This window comes from Anas acuta, chromosome 32 (assembly GCF_963932015.1).
Source record: "Anas acuta chromosome 32, bAnaAcu1.1, whole genome shotgun sequence".
NCBI lineage: Eukaryota > Metazoa > Chordata > Aves > Anseriformes > Anatidae > Anas > Anas acuta.
This window is the reverse complement of record NC_089010.1, coordinates 367,009-375,636: the sequence shown is the minus strand read 5'-3', so window position 1 is coordinate 375,636 and position 8,628 is coordinate 367,009. Positions and strand designations below refer to the sequence as shown.

Here is an 8,628-nt window from a genome sequence, read left to right as displayed (position 1 = left end):
TGAGTGGGCAGCGGCGCGGGGCGCAGAGCGGTCGCCATGGAGACGGGGCCTGGTCCCGCTCTGCGAGCCTGACCCCCCGCCCCTGACCTCTTCTTGACCTTTACCAGTGACCCCGGCCCCAAATGAGACCCCCCAAGGCGTCCCCATCGACTCCCCAGTCAGTAGGATTGGAAAGGACGAATGTTTATTCAGCGCAGAGCAGAGCGGGGGATAGTCCCACCCAAGACGTGCGCACCCGACGTGGCAACTTGCCTTGCTTATCTGCAGCAAAGAGTTACATGGGCCTGAAGTTTCACAACGCGCCCGTACATATTCATAGCCTGTCCCCGCTTCGTCTTAAAATTAGTCCCAAGCAGTCATTTCCGGAAACTGCTCCCATTTGCACCAGGGAGGTGGAATAGGCTGCCCCAGGGGTGGAAACACAGCCCTACCATTTGCCATGGGCTGATCCAGTCTGCGCTAGAGCAGGGGGAAGCTCCTGAACACCTGCAGTACATCGATGACATTATTGTGTGGGGTGACACAGCAGAGGAAGTTTTCGAGAAAGGGAAGAAAATAGTCCAAATCCTTCTGAAAGCCGGTTTTGCCATAAAACAGAATAAAGTCAAAGGACCTGCACGAGAGATCCAGTTTTTAGGAATAAAATGGCAAGATGGACGTCGTCAAATCCCAATGGATGTGATCAACAAAATAACAGCTATGTCTGCACCAACTAACAAAAAAGAAACACAGACTTTCCTAGGTGTTGTGGGGTTTTGGAGAATGCACATCCCAAATTACAGTCTGATTGTAAACCCGCTCTACCAAGTAACCCGTAAGAAGAATGAGTTTGAATGGGGCCCTGAACAACGACAAGCCTTTGAACAAATCAAGCAGGAAATAGTCCATGCAGTAGCCCTTGGGCCAGTTCGAACAGGACCAGATGTAAAGAATGTGCTCTACACTTCAGCCGGGGAGAACGGCCCCACCTGGAGCCTCTGGCAGAAAGAACCTGGGGAAACTCGAGGTCGGCCCCTGGGGTTTTGGAGTTGGGGATACAGAGGATCTGAGGCCCGCTATACTCCAACTGAAAAGGAGATATTGGCAGCATATGAAGGAGTTCGATCTGCTTCGGAGGTGGTCGGTACTGAAGCGCAGCTCCTCCTAGCACCCCGATTGCCGGTACTAGGCTGGATGTTCAAGGGAAGGGTCCCCTCTACGCATCATGCAACTGATGCTACATGGAGCAAGTGGGTTGCACTAATTACTCAGCGGGCTCGAATAGGAAACCCCAGTCGCCCAGGAATATTGGAAGTGATCATGGACTGGCCAGAAGGCAAATACTTTGGGATATCATCAGAGGAGGAGGTGGGTCGTGCTGAAGAAGCCCCACTGTACAACCAGTTGCCAGAGAATGAAAAGAAATATGCCCTGTTCACTGATGGGTCCTGTCGTATTGTGGGGAAGCATCGGAGATGGAAGGCTGCTGTATGGAGTCCTACGCGACGAGTTGCAGAAGCTGCTGAGGGAGAAGGTGAATCGAGTCAGTTTGCAGAAGTGAAAGCCATTCAGCTGGCTTTAGACATTGCTGAACGAGAAAAATGGCCAGTTCTCTATCTCTACACCGATTCATGGATGGTAGCAAATGCCCTGTGGGGATGGTTACAGCAATGGAAGCAAAACAACTGGCAGCGTAGGGGCAAACCCATCTGGGCTGCTGCATTGTGGCAAGATATTGCTGCTCGGGTAGAGAACCTGGCTGTGAAAGTACGCCACGTAGATGCTCATGTGCCCAAGAATCGGGCTACTGAAGAACATCAAAACAACCAGCAGGTGGATCAGGCTGCTAAGATTGAAGTAGCTCAGGTGGACCTAGATTGGCAGCATAAAGGTGAATTATTTATAGCCCGATGGGCCCATGACACTTCAGGCCATCAAGGTAGAGATGCAACATACAGATGGGCTCGTGATCGAGGGGTGGACCTGACCATGGACGCTATAGCACAGGTTATTCATGACTGTGAAACATGTGCTGCAATCAAGCAAGCCAAACGGTCAAAGCCTCTTTGGTATGGAGGACGATGGCTGAAATATAAATATGGAGAGGCCTGGCAGATTGATTACATCACACTCCCTCAAACTCGCAATGGCAAGCGCCACGTACTTACAATGGTGGAAGCAACCACCGGATGGCTGGAAACATATCCTGTGCCTCATGCCACCGCCCGGAACACCATCCTGGGCCTTGAAAAGCAAGTCCTATGGCGACATGGCACCCCAGAAAGAATAGAATCAGACAATGGGACTCACTTCCGAAACAACCTTATAGACACTTGGGCCAAAGAACATGGTATTGAATGGGTGTATCACATCCCCTATCATGCACCAGCCTCCGGGAAAGTTGAACGATACAATGGCCTGTTAAAGACTACCTTGAAAGCAATGGGCGCTGGGACGTTCAAAAACTGGGATACGCATTTGGCAAAGGCCACCTGGTTAGTCAATACTAGGGGATCTACCAACCGAGCTGGACCTGCCCAATCAAACCTGTTACGTACTGTAGATGGGGATAAAGTTCCTGTAGTGCGTGTAAAAAATATGCTGGGTAAAACAGTCTGGGCTACTCCTGCCTCAGGAAAAGGCAAACCTATTCGTGGAATTGTTTTCGCTCAGGGACCTGGATACACTTGGTGGGTGATGCAAAAGAACGGAGAGGTCCGGTGTGTACCTCAAGGAGATTTAATACTGGGTGAGAATAGCCCATGAACTGAATTGTACCATGTTAAATAGTATATTATACTGTATGTTATCACTACCATGATTACTATAGGTGACTAATTAGAATGTATGGAAAAAAGTGTAACCTGAGCATGACATAAATGGTATGGAATAAGGGGTGGATAGATGTCCTGGTTTCAGTTAGCACAGAATTAATTTTCTTCCTAGTAGCTGGTGGAATGCTGTGTTTTGGCTTGGGATGAGAAGAGTGCTGATAACACCCCGATGCTTTAATTGTTGCAGAGCAGTGCTTATACTAAGCCAAGGACATCTCAGCCTTTTGCTCTGTCCTGCCAGCGGGCAGGCTGGGGGTGCAGTAAGAGCTGGGAGGGGACAGACCCAGGACAGGTGACCCAAACTAGCCAAAGGGGTATTCCATACCATCTGACGTCATGCTAAACAATATATAGGGGTGGCTAGCCGGGGGGAGGGGGCCGGACTGCTCGGGGTTAGGCTGGGCATCGGTCAGCGAGTGGTGAGCAATTGCATTGTGCATCACTTGTTTGTACATACTATTATTACTTTCCTATTATCACCATTGTATTATTATTGTTATTATTTTATTATTATTTTGTTATTATTATTTTCCTGTCTTATTAAACTGTCTTTATCTCAACTCACGGGCTTCACTTTCCATTTCTCTTCCCCGTCCCAGAGAGGGAGGGGGGAGGGTGAGCGAACGGCTGCGTGGTGTTTAGCTGCCGGCCGGGTTAAACCACGACACAGTGTTAGAGGGAGTTAGGAGAATACAGTAATTTACTACCTTTTAGAAATGAATGCACTAACTATATAGAAATGGGGGGACAGAGAGAGGGAGTTAGGAGACTCTTATCAAGCACAGATAGAGCGCTGATGGCATTAAGCTAGGATGCTGCTCAGCGTCTTTGCTAGCCATGGTACATTGTGCAAATTACCTAAAGCAAGAAGCTTTTTTTAGGATCTTTGAGAGTATAGCCATCTATGTAGTAGTAGGTGCCTTTTCTGCATGCAGCTCTTCGTCAAGTGAGTAATATTTACAGCATGCTTATGGATAGGGAGATGATGTTATTTTGCAGTGACGAGGAAGAGTCACCAACCTTCATCCCCACGACCCCTGATGACGACCACCAGGAGACACTGCACAAGCGCAGATGGGAGGAGTTTCCAGCAATGACTGCTTGGGACTAATTTTAAGACGAAGTGGGGACAGACTGTGAATATGTACAGGTGCGTTGTGGAACTTCAGGCCTAGTAACTCTTTGCTGCAGATAAGCAAGGCAAGTTGCCGCATGAGGTGCGCATGACCTTGGTGGTGTGAGAAAAATCTCACATAACTTTCTTCAGACAGAATCTTCTGTGAAGCTATTTTATTCGCGATTGCAAGGGCGGGCGTCCTGTCAATCAGGAGCGCATTTTAGTAAACAAATCCTAACCTTTTATTCCCTATTACCCGACGCCTGATCACCTCCCCTGTTTCCTCATTGGCAGAGTACTACAGGTTCACAAGCTGCTCGACCCTCCTCTATACCATATATGTACCATTTTTCTTGTTTTCAACCCTTGAATTTCTCCCTTCTTATGTGTTGAGGTCTTGTGATCTTTGTTTTACTGTTCTCATACTGCTCATCCTGTTTGTCTCAAGCTTGCAACTTATTTTGGAACAGCGAGGCCTTCTACCGTCCACTCATCTACTTAGCATTTCTCCTTGTTATGACTACACAACTACCTTGCAATACAGAAAATTAGTTCTGTACTGCAAAAACACAACTTTGTTTCTCACAGGGGGACTACCCCCGTGCCGCCCAGCGCTGAATAAACACACCTATTTTACAATCTTATGGATTGTGGAGTCCGTTTTCCATAAGCCACCGCCCCTAAGCCATTCCCCACCACACCACCTAAAACCCTTACAGCTGCCCACTACGGTAGAGGCTGGAATGCTCAGCACACCATGCAAAGGATTCCACGGCCCTGCACGTGGTGTTGGAGTTTTAATGGAATGCAGGCGTTTGAAGGTTTTGTGCCTCTCCCTGGCTTAGGAGAGGCAGCAGCACAGTGCCCGCCGGCACCAGCTCGATGTCAGCTGCTCCCTTGGACGTGTCAGGATGAAGATGGTCTGAGTGGCCAGAGACACAACACTTTCCTCCTCGTCATTCTGCAAGGGCCGGAGGACTGCAATGGAGAGAAACAGAGCAGAAATTAAACCCACCTGTCTGCAGAGACTGCGGGCAGAGCCTGCCACCCCTCCACCCGTCACTTCCCGCAAAGACACAGAGGGACCAAGGGTCAGAGAATCATTAACTATCCTGCGTTGGAAGGGATCACTGAGCCCAACTCCTGACTGCACACTGGACGGCACAGGACTTAACACCACATATCCAACAGCTTTGTCCAAATGCTTCTTGAACACCCGCGAGCTCGGGCACCATGCCTGCTTGCCTGGGGAGCCTGCTTCAGTGCCCAACCACCCTCTCAGGGAGGAACTTTTCCCCAAAATCTGATCTGAACATCCCCTGACCCGGCTTTAAGCCACTCCCTCGCCTCCTATCACCGGTCGCCTGAGAGGAGAGCTCGGTGCCTCCCTCTCTGCTCCCCGTCACAAGGAAGTTGTAGACAGATGTGTTTTGCTGTTAACATACTCCAGAAAAGCCCTTTTTCTTAGCCAGCGCAGTACTGGCCAGCTTCAACCCCAGCCGAGCTTTTGGCCATACAAACTTTCTCCCTTCCCTCTGAGAAAGGTGAATGCCCCCTGCCCCACCGGTCGTGGACCCACACCCCGCTGCCCTCACTCACTGCTGCAGATTTCATGGATCTTCATCTCGCTCTGGTCCTTGCAGTGCTGCGCGGCAAGACCTAGGCACAAAGCTGCTGTCAGAAGCCTGCAAGGCTGCCCCCAGGCCCACTTGCATGGGGACCCAGTCCCGGGGGGGACTCTAGGGACACTGGGGCTGCTAAAGGCTGACAAAAGAGGGACCCCGGGGGCTGTGGCTCACCGATGAACCTGACGGCTGCCTCCCGCAAGGCGACCTGAGTGTGCTGCAGGTACGGCAGGCTCTGCTGCAGGTATTTCTCCACCTTTCCTTTGTCCTGCACGAGCTGGAGAGAGCGCAAGGTTACAGGGCTTGCAGACCCTGCCCGGCTGGACAGACCACCCCCTCCTGCCAACACCCCCCGTTCCCCTCAGGCCATTCCCATCTCCCAGCCACGAGCCCTGTGGGGCTGGGGTTTTGAGGTATGGAGAGAGCTGTTGTCTTTACCAAGTACTCTGCGATCTTCCAGGTCTGCTCTGTCTGCGCCAGGTGCTTGAGTTTTCCCTGCTTCAGGAAGTCTGCAGCGGTGACAAGGGCTTCCAGGGAGGCCTGCAGAGCAGCAGAGGCTGAGAGATGGCACCAGAGCCCAGGGAAGGGGACCTGGGCTGCAGGCCTTTCCCAGCCCCCGGTGGGATAATGCAGTGGGGGGTGAGTGTGAACTGCGTTTGGCATAAGGAAGGAGGGGAGCTGTGCCCCCATTCTCCATGACACAGGCAGCTGCACCCCGAAGGGACACACATGCCAAGTGCCCGATTACCTTCAGCCCTGGCCCCGGACACCCAGGCAACCCCTGTGGTGTCAGTCTGCTAGTCCCTCTAGTCAGGTATGCCATACGCACCTTGGCCACGCTCTGGGTCTGGTCACTCAGGTGAAAAAAGAGTGGGAGCAGGCCCCTCTGCACGACCTTCTTCAGCTGCCTCTTGTGGTTCCACAATGCAGCCTGCATCACTTTGTTGTAGAGGCAGATGGAGAGCTCTTGCAGCTGGCTGCACTCCTGGTAGGGAGGAAGAGAGGAAGACTTCAGCAAGAGCTGCTCCCTGCCTGCGGTGAGCAGGGGCGTTAGGGTGGCTGACGTGAACGGAGGTGCTACAGAATCAGAGTGTGCTCAGAGGCGCTGTGGCCAGATCTGTAGCCACAGTGAAAGGACGCAGCCCCACTAGAGGGAACGTAAGAGGCCTCCTTCACGGGGGGCAGCTGTCATGAGAGTGCCCATCTGTGGGCTCAGGTCCTGCAGCAGCCTTACATCGTTAAACAGTGGCAGGATGTCCCCAGCCACTTGCAGAGCGATGGAGCTGGCCTGCTTCCTCTTCACGTGATCCATCAGGTTTCGGATGAGAAGCAGGGCCTTCATCTTGGTGTCAGCCCTGGCAACGTGCAGGCCCTGAATGATGCCTGGCAGCAGCACGGGAAGTTTTCTTGCCTGGAGGAAGGACAGAGTTTCCATTTGGTGAAACGATGAAAGGCCACCCTGGCCAGAAGCCTGTGGTGCCAGAGCACCAGGCTGCCATCTTGCTCGCGCAGAGGCAGCACGAGAGTCGCAGCGGGCAGCAGCCAGCAGACAGGCGATGGCCATGGGCAGCCCTTGCGTATGTGAGGGGAGCAAGGGTAGGAAAAGGAGGGCAGCTGAGCAAAGACTCTGTGCCCCCTTTTCGGACCTGCTCCAAAAGGTACACGGCATGCATGGAAAGCTCCCCAGAGAGCCGCTGGGCCCCTCCATGGCCAGCTCATTTCTTGGCCATTTCTTCTGCGCCACAGAGCTGCGGGCAGAGCAGAGCCCTCCCAGCTGGCCGGGAGCAGGCCATGATACCTTCAGGACAAAGGCCCACCGGCCTTCACAGTAGTGTGCCCTGCTCACCGTGACAGGTGTCTCTGACGCTGGGAGGAGAGCGCTGAGCACCACCGAGTACGTCACTCGGTTGGGATGCTCCAAGAGCCTCTGGAGGTGGCGCAGGGCCTCCGAGTCGTCTTCTCCAACATCTGGGTGGGCCAGCAGCTGAAAGGAACACAGCATTGAGAGACTGTCGGAGCCTGCAGGGCTGCAGGCAGCTCCTGGCTCTCCCGGTGCCTCAGGCCAGGGGCAGCTGGGGCTGTGGAGGGCCGCAGGGCCCCTGAGTGCCCTGTGCCTGGCAGCACCCAGCAGCCTTTCTTTGCCTGCTCCTCCCGCACGGACGTCCTGAAGGAGCTGCCAGTTTGGGGGTAGATGGGCAGAGGCACACACATGGCCCTGAAGAGGAGCAAGGCCTCGTCCAGTAACTCACCGCCAAGTGAGGGATGCAGTTGTCCTCTGGGATGAAGCCCGGGAGCCCGCGCAGCTTCTGCTCCTGGAGCACGCCAAGTGTCTCCCTCAGGACATTCTCCATCGTCTGGTTCTGGGAGAACATGGTTTCCCACATGGCCAGGGCAGCGCTGCAAGGACGGAGCACTCAGTGAGCAGGGCACACTCCGCCCCAGCGCCGTGGCCTGCACAGGCCCTGCAGGCCCCAGGCTGTCCTGCAGCCCTGGCCCTGCCGCCCCCCTCCCTTGGGGTGCCCTGGGAGCCTTGTCCAGGCAAGCAGGAGAGGGCAGAGATGACGTTCCCTGTGGTGGCAGGGATCCTGGCTGGCTTGCTCAGCTCTGGCTGCCCTGGCTGTGGCCAAGGAACCACGGCTGGAAAGCATGGCGGCGTGGAGGGCCCTGCTCTGGAAACGCAGAGCAGGGCCCTGGAGTTTGCTGTGGATGTGTCAGGCGGAAAGTCTCCTGTCCCCTCCCCTCCCATACAAGAAGCCCTGAAGGTTGGCATGCCTGTCAGATGATGGCGAGATCTGCAGCAGGGTGCTGGCCACCTCCCTTGGCCGCTGGTTGGCCAGCCAGAGGATGAGGATGTCCAGGCTGCGCCGGGCTGATGCCGTGTTGATGTACTCCACGTGTCTGTAGATGCACCTCACGATCTCTGGCACCTGGAGAGGCAAAAGTGGAGTGCAGACGTACTTTCAGCCACTACTCACACAACTGCCCTTCCCATGGCTCTGGGATGGCTTCCAGGGATTGCCTGCGGTGCCTGAGAGGGCTGGACGTGGGAGGGAGGAAGCGGGGCCTGACATGG

The 8,628-nt window shown here is 54.0% G+C and overlaps 1 protein-coding gene across 1 annotated transcript; it reads right to left on the bottom strand.

Moving 5' to 3' along the window:
* Positions 1-4,692: 4,692 nt before the first annotated feature.
* LOC137846466 (maestro heat-like repeat-containing protein family member 7) lies at positions 4,693-7,949 on the bottom strand. Its single transcript, XM_068664421.1, has 8 exons — positions 7,805-7,949; positions 7,402-7,539; positions 6,790-6,966; positions 6,385-6,540; positions 5,994-6,095; positions 5,730-5,832; positions 5,530-5,589; positions 4,693-4,908 (listed from the first exon to the last, which is right to left on the bottom strand). Exons 1-8 carry the CDS (start codon positions 7,937-7,939, stop codon positions 4,772-4,774), a joined length of 1,008 nt encoding a protein of 335 aa, XP_068520522.1. The 5' UTR covers positions 7,940-7,949; the 3' UTR covers positions 4,693-4,771.
* Positions 7,950-8,628: the final 679 nt, after the last annotated feature.

Excerpts from the sequence above, each read along its gene's own strand:
- LOC137846466 (XM_068664421.1), bottom strand. The coding sequence starts at position 7,939 with ATGTGGGAAACCATGTTCTCCCAGAACCAGACGATGGAGAATGTCCTG. Across the intron at positions 6,096-6,384 it reads AGACCCAGAGCGTGGCCAAG|GCCTCCCTGGAAGCCCTTGT; the intron begins GTGCGTATGGCA and ends GCTGCTCTGCAG. Across the intron at positions 5,590-5,729 it reads GGCAGCCGTCAGGTTCATCG|GTCTTGCCGCGCAGCACTGC; the intron begins GTGAGCCACAGC and ends CTTTGTGCCTAG.